The sequence below is a fragment of the Mus musculus genome, chromosome 3 (genome assembly GCF_000001635.26).
Source record: "Mus musculus strain C57BL/6J chromosome 3, GRCm38.p6 C57BL/6J".
NCBI lineage: Eukaryota > Metazoa > Chordata > Mammalia > Rodentia > Muridae > Mus > Mus musculus.
Genome location: NC_000069.6, coordinates 130,552,297 through 130,573,467, shown reverse-complemented (window position 1 = coordinate 130,573,467; position 21,171 = coordinate 130,552,297). Strand labels below are relative to the sequence as shown.

Here is a 21,171-nt window from a genome sequence, read left to right as displayed (position 1 = left end):
TCAATTGCATACCTGCCACCAACAGGGGGCGACAGCGGTTAGAATCCAAGCAGATCAAAGCAATTGAGAGAGGGTCTTAACCTCTATTAGGCCATGTTTGGGAGAAGTTATGAAACAATAAACATCACTTTTTAGAGAGAGATGATGGCAGAATTTGTCTGTCAGCCCCACAAGAGCAAGGTTGGCATGTATGTAATTGAATAGGGATGCAACATTTTGGCGCTGTTTGTTATGTGGTCACCCTCAGGCACAAGGTCGAGACATTGGGGAAAACAAAACGGGGCTGTGCTCTGCTCTGACACACCATGTGTTCTACTGACAGGGCTCTCAACTGTAAGACCGCTACAGAGCAAACCAAAGCTGGTACTTTGGATAGAAAGAAAAAAAAATCTTGAGATTGGCACTGAAATGGAAAGTTTTCTTTACTTACTGGAAGACCAAGGGGTCCTCTGTCACCCTTTTGACCTGGTTCACCCTTCAATCCTTTAACACCATTTAACCCTGGTTCACCCTAAATGCAAAAGCAAATGCCAATTTTGTTTGCTATCATGGGTGTTTAACTGCGAGAGAAGAGACCCAGTCTCCGAAACATTTGCAGATTCCAGTTTTCGGTGACAGCAGAGTGAGGCTACAGTGGCTTTGCATCAGTTAATGACCCAACTTAAAGCTCTGACAAATAATAATCAAGAGAGCAGAACACTCAATGTGTTGAGTACCACCAAAAGACGCACAGATGACCTCATGGGTTTTGGAGTTCTGCATCAAGGAAGTCAGTGCTCCATTGTTTTGACTAAGCAAATCAAAGGCGATCAGAGGGAGGATGCTGACGGGTATCGGTAGCAAAACCCCACTCTGCTGGGATGGAAAACTGGAATATGCAGGACAGTGTTATAGACAGACATTTTAAGCCTTTAAGCATTTAGCCCAGGAGAATGGACTGAAAATGTAGATGCCGATGTCTGAAGTAATGCCATTCTGCAAATTCTCATTCCTGACATTGCCAAGTCAGGTCCCTACATGGATTCATCAACAGAGTAAACCACAAATTGACAGTCCCAGAAGAGACTAGGAAGACCAAAGAACTTGAAAATAGTTTTCCTAACTGCCTGTGCTGTATAAGAATGAAGGGGATACAGTTTAACATGGGAGGACATCACAAGAGCCCCGATGAGTGATAAATCCTCCTAACTCGCTTTAGTAAAAACCCTAGGATATAACATGCCTATTGTCTATCAGAAATAGCATGCCCAGGAAAGAGAAAGCTTGGGCATGCACGCTTCTCAGCTCTTAACTACAGACATTAATTTGTCAAGAAAACACTGAAAGACTCTGAAAGGAAGGTGACCTCACTGCCTATGCAGTGACCTCCACAGGTCATGGTCACATTGGCTCAAGGGACTCTTAACCTGTAAAGCGCCAGCTGGTCTGCCTGATGGTGAAAAGCACTGTGCTGTATGTTAGGCACAGTCTAGAGTCTCATACTTCGAGTGCAGGGGTGGGTATAGTTAACATCTGTCTAGAAGAAAATGCTCATCCTAAAATTGTGAGAAACACTGAGGCAGATGCACCCATGAAACCATGCTATATGTTTAAACTTTCAGAGGCTCCACACATTGTGTAGCAGAGTGGACTTTGAAGATTTTTGGGGATAGGAGCCTGTGCTGGAGCCACAGTTGAAACCCCAAATGTGCTATAATTGATCGGGTCTATTCCTGAGGTCACAGTGCCATAGTCATCATTGCACCGGAGGCCTTCCATGGCTTGGTAACCACTGTGCTGTACTTGAGGTTTGTGGCTTCGCATGTGAGCACATTTCTAGTGTGTGGTTTTAGATGATGAACAGGAAGGTAGCCTTAGCAGGCCATGGGATTCTTTGATGGGGAGTCACACATCAATGGGTGGACACTGCAAAGTTCAATTTAAAAACAGTCAAATCCAGTAGTAAAGAGACCACATTTCAAATCTGTATCCACTTCTACTATTCATTGGCCATCATCTATTCCTGGTAATTTGCATTAAATAAGTGAAATACATGAAGTCTGTGTAGCTTATCAATTGCAAAGTCAAGGAGCTAACAGGTCATCTGAGGTCTTTTCAATTTTATACTTTGTTGAAATCAATAACGTCAACAACAACTGTTTTGTGGACAAAATACCTAGTTTCATTTTCTGTATCAAAAAGATCTTGGGCATTACCTAATTCAATGGTTATGGTTTGCCTCAGACACCACAGAATTAAGAGAGTGTTGGTGGCTTTCCTCTCAGTCATTGTCATGACTGATACTCTCTCCATCAGCTTCGCTTGAAGGTAAAGCATTCTAAGAAGAATGAGGTGTTATCTCTTCCCCTTCTTGGGTTACCTGCCTGACCCTGAAAAGGAAACTCAATGATTCCTGTGTTAAGTCAGTATGGCTGGCAACCAGCGGCAGCTGGGAGAGCCAGCCAGGGGCCTTGCCAATCCCCAGGAGAGGGTGGCTGCTCTGGATTTTCAGATTGTCTAGTAATAACACAGCATCCCAAGGTGCCCTCTAGGTCTCTGTAAAAGTAAAGAGCAGGCAGAGACTGTCTTCCCAGTGTAAGCTGTACAAGTTCTGTCATGGAGGATTAATTCTCTGCTCTTTTCTGCAGTCACATAAAGCCTGTGACATCACAGCTGATAGATGCTATCCTATTCTGGGTGGTGACCGTCGGAAGTACAAAACGGAGAAGCTAGGTAGCCAAAGCATGAAGATGCAGGAGTATATTCGGCAAATAAGACTTGCAATTGAGAGCAAACATAGAGCTAGAAAGCAAAAGCTCCCAGATCAGTGTGATATTTCCATTAGGTGACCCCTTAGATGGCAGATTTTAATATATCATGTATTTTTTGGTTTTTGTTTTTGTTTTTTTAAAAAAACTTATATAAGTGACAAGGGCAAAAGCAAAATGAGGAATGATTTATTGACAGGTGATAGCGCTTAAACTCAGTGTGAGTCATGTTGTATTGTGAGAGTTAAACATCTGGATGCTTAAAGGCTTATAGACTGTCAACATGGCCTGACAAACAAACAAGACAGGACAGACATGCTTCCGTCATGCTCGCCCGTGACCATCAAGGAAACAGAAATCAAATAATCATGGGAGTTGCGGGTACCTTTGGTCCAGGAAGTCCATGGGGCCCCTAGAAATGGGAAAAAGCACAGCTTTAATTAAAACCTGACTCATTGCTTCCTTGTAGAAGTGAGTATTGTATCAAGTATAAAATGAGATGTGAAACAAGAATCTTCTTGTTTGAGCTACAGCCAGAGGCAGGTCAGTGGGATGTTATTTATTACCTACCAAATGTTCCTTCCAGCTCTTGGATTGCTCTGTAATAGGAAATTCATTAAGAGCAATTCTGTCTGTTAAATGCCTACGAGAGGGAGAAAACTGCTGGGGTTTTCACGGAAGAAAAATTAGGCAAAAAGAGAAACCCCTGTTTTGTATTTACATTACAGGTACTTCTCAAATTTCCATTTTATAACCTGGTAGAGAATATTTGAGATGATTCATAGATTTTTATGGAATAGAGGTAGGACCTAAAAGTCAGAAATGTAGAGGAAAAAAAACAGCATCCCCACAGCCTGAATAGGAAGAAAGAGAAGGCCTTTGTCCGTAACTCTTCACGTCACTGTGTTGAAGAATATCAAGGAGACGGAAGATGATGGCCAAGCATTGCAGTCTGGGGGTCATTCATCAGGGAGGGTTAAGCACTGTGATTTGGATTGTATTTATTGTTATAGAAAATGCATCCGCTAAGGCTCTTCTAATAGTTGTTTATCAAGGAAAGAAGGCCATAATAAAGGCTTGAATCAGGATAAAAAGAACGTTATTTTGCAGAAAATACAAATATAGAAGCTAATTATCAATTTAAATTAACTGAAGGTTATTGTGGTTTGCTTTGAACTTTTACAGAGAGTCTAATGAGCTATTCAGGGAGATGCATATTTAAATATCCATCAGTGGAATAAAACAGAGCAAAAAATAACTGTCCATGTATGCCGAGATTTTTATTTCATAAGTTTACATTAATGCTTTCCCTTTTGATAAGCTGTGGATAAACATTTTTGGGGGAAGTATACATTACTGAGTATTCTTAGCTCTTGTTAACAATGGTTTAAAATTCCTTTAAGCTAATTAATTTTATCATTTGAACACATTGTAGCATTTTCTAACTTAACCTTCTAACTTAAAGTAAAAAGGGTACAGAAATCCCAGAACATGCCATTTAATTAATTCTTAATGAACTGTTTCCTATTAAGAGAACAAGGTTAACTGAAGTTGTTTACCAAAGAAAGGAGGCAATTAGTATGTCCTGGGTGACCAGGCTACCCTGTGTGGCTGGGATCATACCCACAATGTCCCCTCTAGAGTGCAGTTGGAGCCAACTGTGGCCACAATTGACTTAATCTACTTTATTGATGTCTTCCGGTGTATGAAGACACCCGAGAGATGAGTGTAACACTAGAGCCTGCCTGCTGTGTTCCTTGCTGTGTCAAAAGCACTCGAAACACTCCGCCATCCATACTCTAGCCTAAACACAACTGCTGATACTCCAACAGTTAGGGAATCACACTTGTTTCATAGCTGCCATTCCCACTGGAAGTTCTACAAGGTCAGGGCTGCTGTTTCCATCACTCGCTGGGAGACAATGGCAGTAAACTGGCCCCGGCTCAATGAATCACCAGAAGTGCCATTAACATGGAAGGAAAAGAAAAGATCTGGCAACCTACATCATCTGTGGAAGCCAGCTTCAAACTTCATCACGCTGTTTTACACAAATGTCCTGATCGGATAGTTCAGTGAAGGGTCTTAAGCGTCAGAGTTGGTTAGAAACATTCTTACTGGCTCCATTATTGCTTTAACTTTCTACTAACAGACTACAGCAGCGACCAGTTAAAATGATTTGTCGTGTTCATACAGTGTCGGGGTAAAGCTTGCCAGATCCGTCTCTCCACAGCTCTGTCTCGTTCTCTCTAACACATGTGTTTAGCGGAATGAAAGGCAGCACAGAAAAGTAGCCAGAGTACCTTGCTTTTTCTGTCCCTTCCACAGAGAGCAGTACAAAACGCAAGCAGACCCTGTTCATCCTCTGTCCTGTAGAACTCATAGACACTCATAGGTAAACGATTACATTTCAGAGACAAGGGAAACTTACCATGGGACCAGGTGGGCCATGGGGACCTGGAGGGCCTGGTGGGCCTATGATCTGCATGTTCAAAAAAAAAAAAAAGGCAAACATGGCTGTGGTTACTTCATTTAGATAAGGCAGTACAGTGTGGGTCTTGGTCTAGGGCTCTGCTAATGCCATCAGTAGTCACAGAGGAGAAAGGACACAGTTAGAAGTGATATGCTCAACTCTCTGGCTTTAGAAATTCCTCTATGAGAATCAAATAACTTCAAACACTGCAGCCATTCTCTGAAACCAGAATAAATCAAAACGATATTAAAAGGAAAGGAAGCAACTGATTATTGAGAAATTCTACAATGCTGCAACCACAGTTAAACCCTCGGTTATTTCACTAAGCACAAATAGGACTCTGGAGAAAAAGGGAACGTGAGTTCTTATTTCACCAGGCCTTCCCTATAAGCATTATGAGAAATCCATTGATTTTTCTCCCCAGAGCTCTGCAAAACTGCTTCAAACTCATACAGGGAGAGACTGTGCATCTCAGAAGTGTAAGACCAACCTATAGCATATATAGTTTGATCCACCACACAGATTTCTACTATTGATTAGCCATCTGGCACAGAGGGATCTAGGCAAATGACCATCCCACGTGAAGGTGAAAGGTTGCCCCATGGACTTACAGAAGGCCCCTGAGGACCTGGCAAACCGGTGTCTCCTTTCTCTCCTTTTACTCCATTGGCACCCTACAAATAACCAGGAAACAGAGTTTAGCATGAAGGTTAATTCCAGGGTCTAAAAGACAACTGAAACCACGACTCCCTTGAAATTTTATATTATGCACATAATTCATAAGAAGCTTTATCTCCACACATTTTAGTTCGAAGCAGTAATATTTACAGAAACTCTAAGGATTATGGGTGCTATATAGAGTGAAATACAGAGTAAATAGAAACTACACCGAGCTTGATTTTACAGCATTAAATACACTGGATTATGAATAATGTTATTTTTTTATGCTGTGCTCACTTTAAATAGTGCAGGTGAGACTTTAGTTCCACTGACATTTGTTTATAGTATCTTGTTTGCAAATGGGTAGAAGAGCCAGGTAGCACGGGCCTAAGATCTTGGCTCCTTGAGAAATGGAGGCAGAATGATCAAACACGCACAGCCAGCAAGTGTTTCAGCTCGTGTTTCATGCTTCAGCTGGCCTATGCAAGGTTTTAACCTAGAAAGGACTGGAGATATAGCTCAGTGGGTATGGGCAGGTATAGGGCTCTAGGTTTAATCCCTTGTTACTGGGGCTAGGGTGGGAGGGGTGGAGGGCGGGAGGGCGGGAAAGTTTCTATGCCTTTTCTTATAATTTCTAAATTTTTCCTTCTCAAGTTTCAGAAAAACAATGAGCCACGAGGAAGAAACACCATCCTTGTATAGACACACAAGACTAATCTGTTCTTTAATAGTTCTAAGTTCTGTTGCTTTGTACTTGTCTGTTTCTTTATTGTGGCCTATTTTATAATAGTTACTTGACTATACATACTAGATTCAAATGGCCAGTACCATTGGCTTTTTTATCTTCAAAAGAAAATAATTCAGGGGGAGAAAAAAAAAAGACACGAACACGTACTTTTTAAATGACCTAACTATAAAGTTTAAGCAACAACATTTCGAGTATTTACAAAATAAAGATAGTTTGGCAATTCCTGGCTGAGTACAGCTGAGAATACAATTCCTTCGCTAGCCATTTCTTCTCGAGAGAGTACATCATCGAGTGTGCACGTACCGGCAATCCAGGAAGTCCCAGTCCTCCTTTTTCACCTGGCACACCTGGGTCCCCCATGTCTCCCTTGGAGCCTTTGAGTCCCTACAAGTTACAAAGTTTGCATGTGAACAGTGCAGTGACAAGATGATAGGCACATCCTAGGGCCAATGGGATTCCAGGTAAATCTGCCAAGAGGTGGGAGCAAGCTGAGATGGCCATGACTTTGGCTCTCAGGCATTTTCTACATTGGATCAATGGTATTTCCCCATGTAATAGGATTACGTTCTATAGACCATTTAAATATGAAAAACATGAACTTGGGTTTTGGCGTTATTTCTCCTGGTTTCATCAATTTGCTTGGCAACTCTGGATCCTGCCAGTCCAGAAGACAGTATAATGACTGTAATTCTCAACAGTACAGCAAACATTTGAACCAGGACTCAGGGTTACAACAGCCAAGGTCCAAGTCAATGTTCCCATCTCTACATGGTTGTTCCTGCCTCATCACTGTGCATGTACATTCTAGCTGTCATCAGTTTCCAGCATCAATGTTCAATCAGTGCTTTCAAGCACCCCGTTTGTCCAGTGTCCCCTGTTTGGTTCTCACGACATCTCTGCATGGTGAGCCAGAACGTAATTACTATTCTTTTGCAATGAGAAAATAGATGTGTGGGTTTTGAATGCTAACAAATGTGAGTTGTGGAACACTAACATTACAATTAATTAATATTTTTAATCATGTTCATCTTAGCAACCTGTGGCAACAGGACCAGATGGCCCTGGTTACTATGGTAGGGATTCACAGGCTACGCAGACTCATTGTAGGGACAAGAACACATGCTACTTTCGCTAACTATCTTTATACTGAGTTCCGAACCACATACTGGAGGAGTGTGAAAGTACCAGCAAAGATAAATGTATCTTGCTGGTTAAGGTTGGGGATTTTTTGACAGGGAAAGCAACATGGTCAATTCAATAGGGTTAGTGGGAGAACAGAACCTTGCAAAGCCTAGAGAAAAAACATCTAGCTACTGCATATGTTGTATGTACGGGAACATTCAGTGTGTCATTATGAATTTCTAATTTATTATCTTTAATTACTAACAGTGGGTAATGATAAACTTACGTGTAACCTTTGTCATGGAAAATTGATTAAATTACCTTTCTATACTATTTCTTTAATGTGACAATATATCACTTTAATATCCAACTCTGTTACTAAAAATAACTTTTTCTAAAGTGGTTTGTTTTGTTAGAATACTTTCTCCTGAAGAGTGTATTGTTGATTTAGTCTATCAAGAATTCCTTTGATTTCTTATTCATTAATTCAGGCTATTTCTTAAATTTATTCAATGGTATTCTTTCTTATTCTGTGTGTGGGCCTGAATATGTGTGTAGCCCAAAGGAGGGCACCTAACATCTTGGAATTGGGGTGCTGGCTGATGGGGGAGCTGGGAACCAAACCCAGGTCCTCTGCAAGGGCAACAAGTGCTTCCGTCACTGTGCCCTCTTTCCGGCCCGTGAGCCACTTCTTGAGAAAATAACAGACATCCACATAACCTCACAGACTTTGAAACTAATCCTTGTGGTTTGATCCCGAATGCTGTCTGCATTCTCTTAGCAAAATTCTTAAAAGGTAGAGTTGCCAAGCCACAGCTGACAATGCCAAGTTCAGCCTAGGGACTGTTTTTTATTTACGTTGAATTAAAACAAAAAAGTAAGATGTGTTTAAGGAAAAGAATGCACTACAGAAACAATATGTACCCACAAAACCTGAAGTCTCTACTGTCCAGACTGTGCACAACCTTTGCCAATGTCTGACCTGAGGGCACTCTGAAAGATGCTGCTGCAGTGTACATAGCTATAATGATTTACTTTTTGCCTGAGTTTTCAAACGATCTAGAAAATTAGGGGGGAAATCATTATTCAGGAAAAGGAGACATCAAATGCCTGGAGTTAAGCAATACTATTATTTGTGAAAACTATGGCCATTGATTTTTGATATTGAATTGTTTTATATTCACTGAAAAAACAAAACAAAATAGAAACAACAACAACAACAACAATAAACCCCAACCAACCAATCAACCAACAAACCAACCCAAAGCTGTTCTTACTGATGAGGTAATGATTTTAGAGTCTATTAGAATCTGTTGAGGTAGACTGATAGGTCAGTAGTATTAAGAACAAAACCAAAGTAATACATAGCTTTACATTTCTACCAACCCAATTTATATCTAACTTAAAACCAATCACATATTTAGAGTTCATGTGGAACAAATGCTGGAGACAAAAGAGACAGTGCATCATGTCAAAAGACATGACTTTTGGCTTTAAACTTATAATAGAAGTACTGACCAACAACAGTGCTTAAAATAATGGCATATATCCTTGAAAATTACCTGTTCTCCATCAACTCCGGGGATTCCTGGAGAGCCTTGCTCACCCTGATAAAATAAAAAGCAAGAACTTGTTTGCATTTACCATTGCTAAGAAGCTGTGCTAGCTGATACATGAACAGTTTGACTTTTAGCAAGTACACAGTTCATATATCTAAGCTAAGTGAAGGGAAAAATCTTTCTTGAGGATTGTGCATAATAATACTCCTATGTAGTAAATATCTATGGCTTTTTTCCTTTTCTTCCATAGATTATATACAATGTAATGGCTAGCCAAGTCCTACAGCACTTCTAAGACTCTCTTGGTTATTTTTTTTTTCTGATAAGGAATCAGTATGGATTCTCTAATTTTCACTAACAACCAAAACATAACAGGCAGACTATGAAAGAATAAAATGTAAAGTTTGGTAAATTGACAGCAAATAGTTTAACTGGCCAATGTGAACCCTTCAGAATGGCTGTGAGCGTGCCCTGCCCAGGAAAGGCTCCCTGGAGGACCTAATAAATCAGATATCTCAATCCACATGAAGTGACTTTCAGGCCCATTCCATTTCCTATACCATGCTGGAAATGAAACAAATGGCTTTTTTGATAGTATGATTTATTAGAACGTTGGATAGAGTCAGAATAGAGAGATTTATTTTTAAATGGAAGATGTTTAATTAAGAACAAATCTAAACAACATGCTAGAGATTATTTGAACAGCACATGTTTAGCCATTCTTCAGTTGTCCCTTGAAAGGTAGAGCATTGTTTAATGTCACCGAGCCAGCCACGTGTGTGGATGAGGCTATAAGCCCCCCGTTTCTACCCTGTGTAAAGTGTGAAGACAGTTCTTTTGGATGTGAGTAAGCATCTCATGGAGGGGTTTTCCTAGGGGCAGCCCCAAGGCTCAGTGTTTTCTAGGAAGGGTTGTTTGGTGATATAAACCACAGTATTCCATCAGCTAGAGCTGTTTTCTTGGTAAAAAAATGTTGAGAGCTGTAGGCCATGGCGTGAAACCTGAGCTCTCCCAGTGTTTAAGAAAAGCCGGATCTTGTGGTTTGAAATGAATGAAATAAAAAAAGGCCTCTCCTCATTTTGGATTTCCGGTTCTTTGTGGCAGTAGCAAAGTTTATTTTGCCACAAACAAGCCTGCTGAGGTTGGATGCACCCAGTTGAGCCCCAGTTTTATTCCGAGTCTGAATACCTGTCAACACTTGGGTCCAATCACCATAGCTTTGTTCAGCTGTTACCTTAATAAATGTGAGGCAGGGAGACTAAAAGAACAAGACCCACAGAGTCTCCATCACTCAAATGTGGTTGGTCAGAGTTGCATGATGTGTAAAAAAATTATAATACCTCTTATTTGACAGCAGGAGGAGACATGCCACGTGCATAGGCTACTATCAGTCAGCGATGGGGACTCCCAAGTGTGAATGTGTCCTATTACTCGACTCAGAATATGCTGTGCTGTCTCAGAGTGACAGACACACCCACCTTAGTCATCCCAACCTTTTCAAGAAGGGATCATGGGAAATAGGCTCATCATATAATATGATATTAGTGCTAAGATGCTATGGGTGGACTCAAGATGACAGGGTGGCAAGATGGCAGGTAGTGAGGGGGGTTACACCTCTCTGTTACCACAGGTGCAATTTCCATATGGCTAACATCCCTATGTCTCTCCCCCCTCCATCTTCAATTTCAGCTCAAACCTATCTTGGACTCCCAGATTTAAGAAAGGCTGCCATACTCTAGCCTTCATCCCACATGGTCTTGATTAAAGCACTTGATCCATTAGTGTTCATGCCTTTACTTGTCTGTTTCCTTCCCTGGGCTCTAAGCTCATAGTCAAACCTCTTGCTAGTCTCTGCAGATTAAAATTATATCAGATAGTGAAGGCTCATAATTAACAAGCAATAATAAAAGAAGAGAGTTGGAGGTTTTAGTGAGATTATCTTTTTAGCTGGCTAGCCCCTTGTATTTCTTTAGATCAAGGCATGGCTGTCTTCTCTTGGCCTCAGAGCTGTGGAGAAATCATAGAAGCCTTTGAACATTGTGACAAATGAAGTGACATATTGAGCTTTGGAGAAAATTCTGGTTCTTGAGATTTTAAGCAAGAAATTTCACAAAATCTTCAAAGTTCCTTTCCTAGTGTCTATCTCAGCTCATAAAACCATTAAGGATAGGGATCCAGGCAGACTTGGTGGTATGACCATTGCCTATCTGCTGTTATGTTCTCAGGCAAAGGGCTATGTGGAGAACTAGTTAAAACGTTCTATGTCATATATTAAAGTTATATGTGGAACATGTTTATGATACACAGAAAATATTTTGGGGATTAGGATTTATGCTCAGACAGATATATGCATCTTACATGGACAGGAACCTCAGCAATACTCTATTGTATAGTCTTTTAATAGAGAAATAAATATATATACTGGACATTTGTTTTTAAGTATCCAGAGAAAGTTCAAAAGCTGACGTGTGCATGAATGTGTGTGTATGTATAATAGGCACAGCAAATAAACTGACTTAAGGAGCATAAATAAAGGCTGAATTTTGAAACCACTTGAATCTCCTACAAGAATCCAATGACGAAAGTCATATTTCAACACGTGCAGCTCAGTTCTGAAAAGCCAGAATCCCTGGACATGTGTTAATTGATCAAACATGGTTGAATGACGGAGCTTTAGTCTGGAGGGGTAAAGCTAACACCACCACCCAACCCTATGTATTATCAGGAAACTCTTGGCTGGTGCTGTTTGTGGTTAGTAAGCGTCATTGATAAAAATGTATGAATACATGTGATACAGAGTGGAAAACATTAATGTCTCATGAGTGGCTCCTAAATGTGTCAGTCATTTATGAGTGTATCATGGGAAGGCTCTTCTTGTCTTTCTCTTCCAAAAGAATTGGAAGGTAGGGTCTCACTTAGTGGCAAGAATAACTCCCTTCAATACACTTCTGCCTGAGTGGTTACCTTTCCCCGTGGGCCATGTTTAGGGTTTCTTTACATTTATAATATCTGTGGAACCTGTGCTTTCTTGTTTCCTGTTCCGTACTTTCCCCAATGCTCTCTCCTAACTTCACATCGTCATCTCCGTTTTGCTCCTCTCTGCCCTCATTTTCCTTCCTTGCTCTGGAGTTCTCTTTCTCCCTTTAGCTGAGACTCTGATACCATTTCCTTGTCCTCAGAAATAGCATTTCTCTAGTATTTTGTAAGACATATTTTATAAAGACTTGCATTCTTAACATTGGCAGGTCTGCACTGTATGAGGTAAGGGGAAGCAAGCAAGGAAGGAAGGAAGGATAACCTTTGGCCCTTGTAGTCCTTGAGGTCCAGGAGGTCCAGGGGGGCCCTGAATCAAGAGAAGACATAGTTGTAAAATGTGCCAAGTACATGTTACAATTTCAGGCTTTAAAAAATATCACACATACCACACAGCTCCATTATTTCTATCATAATTAGATATGTCTAGATACTGGTTTTCAATGGTGCAACATTTTATTAGGTACATAATAATAGAAACTGCCAACCTGAGTTCTAAACTATTCAAATTCTCTCTAGGTCACCACACTATAGATGAAGCTTTGATTCAGTAAGATAGTTGACAACCACTGCCCTGTGTTCTGAGCACATCTTCTTTTGATGAGTTAACTGACTGATGCCCTCTACCTCAAAAACTTTGATCTCCTCTCCCTCTCCCTTTCTTGAAAGAAAGAAAGAAAGAAAGAAAGAAAGAAAGAAAGAAAGAAAGAAGGGAGGGAGGGAGGGAGGGAGGGAGGGAGGGAGGGAAGGAAGGAAGGAAGGAAGGAAGGAAGGAAGGAAAGAAGAAAGAAAAGAAACGAAAAGAAACGAAAAGAAACGAAAAGAAACGAAAAGAAACGAAAAGAAAAGAAAAGAAAAGAGTCTTCCTATGTAGTCCTGGCTATCCTGGAACTTGCTATATAGACTAGGCTGGCCTCAAACTTACAGAGATCCACCTGCCTCTGCCTTGAGAGTGCTGGAATTAGAGGCATGCACAGTCACACTCTGACAAGGTTTTAACTTCTAATCTACAAAAACATAAAGCTATCTTATTAACAAGAGGCTAACATCTTAAAAAACAATTTTCTCTGTACTTTCCCACAGGACAGTAGTTTAACTAGGTCAAATGTTTTAAAAGGTTAATATCACCAACATAAAAATGAAGCCCACATAAACCAATTGCTACATTAGTACTACTTTGACCTGCATGCATCAATACTAAGTTCAAAGTCACAAACCACAGAGATCATGCAAAAGGAGTTACCGTGACAGTTAAGGTGGTAATTCTCTGTTGGGAAAACGGATCAACAAAGACAAGAGTTACCTATTTTGTGTGTCAAAATAAAGTGACAGATTTATGAAAAAAAAATCTACTTCTAATATATTTTGGCAAGCCAAATGTCTTGGAAGTAACAGAGAAGCTACAATGAACACATTGTCCTATCATACTTGTAAAGGGTTTGAAAACATTTCTAGAATTTTATTTTAAAAATTATCAAAAAATTATCAGAAAACAAAATATAAAATTTTTTGTTTGCCCGATTTTAAAATTATTTTAATTAAAAATTATGTAGTCAAGGTTTGTCAGCCTAATTTTGAATTATGGAATTTACTATTGCTAAAAGTTCCATTCTAGGCAGGAGCTTGATTAGGGAAAAGTTAAATATGTTTCTTCTCTTACTCTGTATGTTTTTTTTTCATTATAATTGACTCCCCATGTGCTATAATCAAAGAAACGGACATTGAACTGATCTAGTTTGTTGAAATGCTAAATATTTCAACAAACTATATAGTTTCAAAGCATGGTCTTCTAAAACATGATTCATGTTCTGTGTATTTAATAGTTTATAGTTTATATCTTGTACTAAGAGCTCCACAAGGCTTACTGAAACAACAGAAAGGCGTCATTTCTCATTGAGGTCTTTTGGTTACAGAGAGACCCTGTCTGATCATGTGCAACCCTGAGGATCCCGTTTTAAATTCTGCCTCATGTGTCCCATCTCTCTCCATTCCAATATGATTCCAATGGTTGTTGCCAGTTTTTCTTTATTATTGTTGTAAGAAATGAATGTTACCATTATCTATTCCACTTTAAATCTACAGGAGTTAGATGATTAAAGTTCCTGTAGCATAATAAAAGTAGTCAGTGTGTTTATTGCTTCAGGTAACGTAGCAAAAAGAGTTTGATGTTTCTGAGACAAAAGCAAAAATGTTAATAAACCAAGAGCAAGTTTTTATATGTATCCAGAATTTTATGGCATCAGATAGGTACTGTACAAGGCAACACTAATGCTATTTTAAAGAGGTTTGTCCAGACACAAAAGTTGGATTTATAGCGATAAAGCTGCTTTGCTCCTAGGATGTAAATAAGTCATTTACTAACACAAGGAAATGATAGAGTAAAGAGAATTTCTTCACCACTGTCCTTCCATCATGCATTGTATTTTTAACTAGAGAGCAGAACTACAAAATTTTATGCAGGTGAGCCACTTTACAATTTGAATTCTCTCATATTTTCTAACAAGGTCACACATCATAAATTCACATCCCTACATCAATAAACACAAGTCCGTATTTGCTTATTCCCTTACTTAGAACTATTAATGCTAATAATATTTTTTTAAAAATAATGAGCTGTATAATGGAAGAATGTCATTAATGGGAAATGAACTAACAGAAGAAGTTTAAATGAGGTACTACATAACCATCAAAGAGACTTCAACATTGTGAGGGTTCCATGGTAGCCAAGAGCACCATGGTGATAGAAATCAGCTAACTTTGCAGACACAGCATCTTGTTTGACACCTGGAAGCAGCCATGTGCAGATCACAGAGTGGTTCTAAGATGTTGGCTTTTCAAGTTAAAGCTATGTATGCACAGCAGGACTCCTTCATGAACCCCAGTAATGATTTCAAAGCTAGAATTTTTGAATGTGATAGAGAAAGACATGATATTCCACTGGAATATGATCTGAGATAGGAGGGGAAGCTCATATAAATATCACTCTGATGCTTTGCGATTTGTTCTGAAATGTTTATATGAAAATCCTGCCCAAAGTATAGGCTACGTCTTCACTTTTCATAATGATAGGAACTTAAGCTTCATTTTACTGAAGCAGGACACCACTACCAGAAGCCTTGACTTGTCAAACTGCAGAAACCAACGGGCCATGATGGGGGCCCAGTCCCAGTTGATATATGTACACTACAACTCTTATACCTTAAGGTTCAGCAAACATCTAGGAAGAGGGGACAGAAAGATTCCGAGAGGCAGAAGACCAGGCGTTCTTCTGTGAGACTGTTCCTTCTAGCTATGACAGGGAAGGAACACCCACAAGATATTAACATCGTGGCTGCCTAAACAAGACCTGAGCAAGTCTAGCAGCCGATAGATATCCCAATGTGGGATGGGGACAGCGCCTAAGACCTTCCACTCTTAGATGAAGCAAGCAATTAACAATTTCTGAGAGAAGGAGACCTAGTATTCTCCAGGAATAAGCACCTTAAATGATTATCTAATACCAAGGGGTCCTTAGGCTGTATTCATATGTAAACAAAAAACGGTTAAAAAGAAGAGGAGGCTGTGAGCTTGGGAGTGTGTTTGTGGGTGTAGGAGAGGTTAGAGGGAAAAGAAGAAAAGGTAAATGATGCAATTGTATTTTTAAGTATATAAAAATAATCTTGAATTACAGTACAGACAGTGTTAGTGATTTTTTTTTTTTTTAAAAAGGAAACCTAGGAAACAGAGGTGATTTATTGTGATTTGTGAATTTTTAACCATCTTGAATCAAAACAAAAAGGCTTAAGGCAATGTTCACATAAACCACAATATCTTTTGTTTTTGTAGACCAACATAATTTAATTATCTTTCCAACCAAGCAGACACAGGAGAGTAACTTGCAAAACCAGAACATAGATAGCCCATGTTAATTTGGGGAATGTGGACCTTTCACTATGGGAAAGACAAGACTAGGGAGTCTAGAGTAGGATTGGGCAGGGAGGGAAGATGGTTTGAGCAGTTGAATGAGAAAATTCTTTTTTATGTTGCTTGGTGTCAGAAAGAAAAATAATGAGATGCATTAGGTTTTTATTTTACTCCATAACTTCAGCTCCAGTCAAGAACATATACTCAGCTATTTGTTATATGAATTTAATTTTGTTTCTCATTTAACTACAAATGAATGGATGGAAATTATAAATACCAAATTCAGAATGCCAAATATCTTAGGCACATAATATGCATAGTGCTTCAACTATTTTATCTCCTACATCGGATACTGGACCCAGTTACTTAAACTAGGCTCAATTTTTTTTTTCATGATCTGAACTAGTTCATAGAATAGCAATTTTTAATCAAAGCCATGTGAAAATTCATAGTTCTAATGTGATAGTGTAACTGTAATACATTCATATCCATGTAGTTATTCTAGAGTTTTGGACAAAATGTTTCTTTAAAGGATACAATTATGAAACAAGCATCATCCATCATTGTTGAGAGATTGAGGAGAATAAATGTTTATCAGCTCCCTCTTCCTCTAATGCCCTGACTTGATTGATTTTATTAGAGACCCTTAATCCACTAGAGTACTTTGTTAGGAAGATAAACAAATGGCCTTCAACTGAAAATGACTCTAAGCTCTTTATAAACACAGCATATGGTTTCCCCAGCAATAATACATCATTAGGCTGGGAGACAGTGTAAAATCATGACTATGATGGATGCAGACTGGATATGCTTTACAGTCATACAGAACTCGAGATGAGAAAGGGATGCTGGGAGTGTGTATCTTTTCATTTTAAGAAACAACTGTCAGATTTATTCTCTAAAAAGTACAGTGCTTTTAGGAACTCCAGTAAAGACTGTTCAGGAGCTCTTAAAAACTACCCTCCGGATAACTCTGCATTTCCTGAGCTCTTACAAAAACATCGACTCCATTTTGCAGACAAGGTCAGTGAAGCATAGATACAGTGATTTTCCGAAAATGACCCATCTCGTATGTGGTGGAGGGAAGCATGAGACAGAAATGTCCACTTTAGTATAAGCTTAGCCCATATGCCCGCTCATGCAAAGAACACTGTAAAAACACTTCAATAAGTTGCAGAAAATGCCAGTAAAACGAGGATTTCTTGGAAGAGCAGAGATGTGGATGCCTCTCAGGATGATTGGGAGGAGAAGTGTCCCCCATGGGCTCAAGTATTTGTATGCTTGGTCCCCAAGTTTGTGGTGCTGCTTGGGAAGGTTATAGAACCTTCAGGAAGGTAGAGCCTTCCTGAAAGAAGTATGGCTGGCGGTGGGCTTTCAGGGTTTATAGCCTCATCCCATACCCACAACCATCCCTGTTTCCTGAGTGTGAACACAATGTGAACAGCTACATCCCTCTCTCTCTCTCTGTTTCCTGAGTGTGAACAATGTAAACAGCTATCTTTCTGCTCTTGTTTCCATACCTCTGATGTCCTTCACCTCCGATGTTTCTCACCATGTCTTTCCTATGGACTCCATGCCACAGGAACAATAATCTAAAAGCGTCTAAATTTTTTTTGGGCGGTTCAGGTGGTCTACAGAGCACAGGAAGTGCTGGAACACAACTTAAAGGAGGAGACGAGGCCTATGGGGCAATTGGAAGTAGTTTAAGAGAAACTGTATAATATTGCTAATAAAGCTTAAGAGCAGTCCCTATTTTTACTAAGTAAGAATTTTGAAAACACTGTAGGCCCCAAAACAACAAAAAACAAAAACAAAAACAAAAAACAAACCTGCCCGTTCTTTGTCTCTGTATCCCCATATAAAATTATCAACTTGTAGTGGGAAAGGGAAACATTTAGAAAGTTGGCTCAAGAATTTGACAATAACACCAAGGTTGCTGTTTGTGTTTAAGCCACTTGTAATGAGGAATGCTAAATCAGGCTGTTGGCTGAATTATACTATCCAATCCACATCTGTCCAGATAGGAAACATGGGAATAAAAAAAAAAGCCAGCAGAGGTAGCGAAGCCCACATAAAACTATGAAAATTAGACCACACTGGCAAAATCATGAGGATAGAAATATTAAAATAGGTGTAAAATAGAGGGACGTAGTTAAGGCATCTTGTGTGTTTTTAAGTTAAAAAATGGCTTGTACACAGAAAGTATAGTCATTCACCCAGTCACTAACTGCTCACTGCACATTTACAAGCCCAGGCAATATAAACATAGGGCTTATTTTCTGTCACCAAGAAACATAGAACATGGTATTTAAAAAACCAAAACCGATTATGTGATTAGAGAGTAATCATATGTCACAATATTGGACCCTGACTTGCACTGTATGGACTTAGAGGAAGAACCCAGCTGGTGACAGCAGTGAATTTATGGATCAAATTCAAGGACAAAAGACAGGAAAAGTAATGAATGAACCTAGGCAAAAGAGATTTGTGGAGCTATGATAAAAATGACCACGTCATGGGAAAAAAATATCCTGGAAGAAAATAGAGCAGGGTAGAGCCTTAAATGATGTCAGATGGAGGAATTTGGTCTTGGTCCAGTAGGCAATAAGGACTCATGAAGAGATTTTAGCAAATTACAGTAATGGCAAATAAAAGTAATGGCAGCTTATGAAAAAAAAAATCAGCCTTAGAGGCATTCACAGGTTAGATCAGAAGGGCAAGGAGTCACCAGGGAGGCAGAATTGGTCACAGGATTGGTCTGGTGTTAGATATGAAGTAAACAGCCTGTGGACCAGTATTTGGGGATGAACAGGTTGGGTGTGCGGGGATGCACTCTGAGAAAGCTCCTGCTAGGACAGATTTCAAGAACAGCTGTAAGAGGCTTCTAAACCATCTATCTTGAGCAAGAGGAAGACAAATGATATCAAGAGTCTCTAGTCGTTAGTTGATAAGATGAGTCATGTACTTGGTGGGGAAAGCACCCAGCAGAACAGGATGTATTTGTGCAAGTCAGTAAGGAAAACATGGCCACGAGACCCCAGAAACGGCAAAACTGCAGGGAACAGCTTGCCGAGACTACACAGGGGAATAGCTGTTGTACCTAAGGAAAGATCAGAGACTTCAGGCTAGCAAAAGTCAGGGTGGATAAAATGTGTGGAATACCGAAAGAGGACAGCTTCACTAGAGTGAGAGAAGGAAAGAAGTGAGAGCAGAAAGCCAGATGAAGTGAAGAGATTTTTGAAAGGACGAAGAAGCGTCACAGGAAGGTTGAGGGCGATGACAATTATGGACTTTACCCATGGGTCACTACTGGGTGACAGCCAGTATAATGGACATGTGTAAAACAGAAAGCGTGAATAAGAAGCAAGGGTAGGAGAGGAAGCCACTCTCTTTCACTGAATGAAAAGAAATAAAGGGAATGGTAGCCATAGGTGCACACCAAAGACCAAAAGGTGGCTTCTTAAGTGTGTGACACATCTTTAGTAATTTGCTCCCCAATAACTCAATGAGTTATTCATAGCTCGTATCTTCATTTCAAATATGGAGAAATAGATGCACACAAAAGTCAAAGAACTGGCCAGGTCACATCTGTGGTAAGCCAGACAGAGGAAACCTGAATTCAACGGATGCAGTTCGGCTCCTGCTCAACCTTGTAAAATTCCCTCTTTGAGTAAGGAAGCAAACATTTGCCTAAACGAACACAATGCTTTTACTTGATAAAGTTTAGGAATATTTAAAAGTAAAAGGGAAACAAAAGCAGGAATTTTAGATGGTACAAATTAAAGACTCCTGGGGAAGGAGACAGGAGGCTTGGGAGGGAGTAGATGTGCTTCAAGGCAGTGGTGGACAGAGAATTCGGCGATGAGCTACGTGGGCCAGCTGTGGTGGGTTGAGGGAGAATGTCCCCATAGGCTGGGATATTTGAACACTCAGTCCCCAGTTGGTGGTAATGTTTGGGGAGGTGACCCAGGTGATACAGCTGGAGGAAGCACATCACTGGGGTTAGGGTTTGAGAATTAAAAGCCTCACCCCACTTCTGGTTTAGTCTCTGCTTCATGTTTTCGACGGAAGATGTGAGCTCTCAGCTTCCTGTGCCCGATGCCACCCACGCCTTACTGCCATTATAAACTCCAGCCTTCTGGAACCGTAAGCTAAAATAACCTCTTTTATAAGTCGTGGTTGGGCCTGGTGTTCTAGCACAGCAACAGAAAACCAACACCCTTATCTGCGTGTGTCATTCTTCGTGCGTCTTAGAGTCACTTGCCTGTAAGGCCTCATGGAGGTTGCCATTGTAGTCTATGATCTCTGTGGCTCCTGGATCCCCCTTTTGTCCAGGTGGACCCTGAAACCAAAAACGAACCAGGAGAAAGACGTGGGTGTTAGCCTAGAATACAAGACGGAGGTAAAAGTGGAGTAGCTCGAGGCTCCCTCCCCCAACTGTTACTTCCTTACTAAGACACAGGTGTATTTCAGAATAATAATTGCATTTAAATTTCATTCATATTGTAAAGGAGAGGGACCAGTTATAACCTCCTGTCTATGGTGGATGTGAAACTGATTCCAAGGCACAAGTTAAACTTTGCATCTTGGAAATTATTATTGGCTGTCTCTGTATTTATTAAGATAACGCCTAATCCCCCTTCCTCTCATCCATGTGCCATAGGTCACTTCCTCATTCCTTAAGGAGAGAGCAATGCTGAACAGTGCTCTGTCGGAAATGCTTGGCCTCCCCACAGGACTGTTATTTCATATGTCCCAATTTATCCAAAATTAAAGGAAATGGAAAACAAAAAAGAATATTATCGATCCACAAATACACACCTCCATTCAAGACTATTGAAGAGCACACATCTCTCTACACCTCCAGACTTTTATTCTACTTAACACAGCTTCTACAGAACTTCCATGAGCCATATCCTAATTCCCTGA

General features: G+C 40.0%; 1 protein-coding gene across 33 annotated transcripts in view; it reads right to left on the bottom strand.

Moving 5' to 3' along the window:
- Positions 1–21,171, bottom strand: part of Col25a1 (collagen, type XXV, alpha 1) — a 419,527-nt gene that overhangs the window by 26,417 nt on the left and 371,939 nt on the right. For 21 of the 33 annotated variants that reach the window (XM_006502276.4, XM_006502286.4, XM_006502269.4 and 18 more), the window contains 9 exons: positions 20,507–20,584; positions 13,583–13,606; positions 12,605–12,649; positions 9,310–9,354; positions 6,929–7,009; positions 5,829–5,891; positions 5,176–5,226; positions 3,133–3,159; positions 431–511 (listed from right to left, as the gene is read on the bottom strand). In XM_006502276.4, the coding sequence (XP_006502339.1) occupies positions 431–511; positions 3,133–3,159; positions 5,176–5,226; positions 5,829–5,891; positions 6,929–7,009; positions 9,310–9,354; positions 12,605–12,649; positions 13,583–13,606; positions 20,507–20,584 (495 nt within the window). The remainder of the gene's footprint in view (positions 1–430; positions 512–3,132; positions 3,160–5,175; positions 5,227–5,828; positions 5,892–6,928; positions 7,010–9,309; positions 9,355–12,604; positions 12,650–13,582; positions 13,607–20,506; positions 20,585–21,171) is intronic. The other 12 variants (XM_006502281.4, XM_030252889.1, XM_006502278.4 and 9 more) reach the window with 1 other exon arrangement.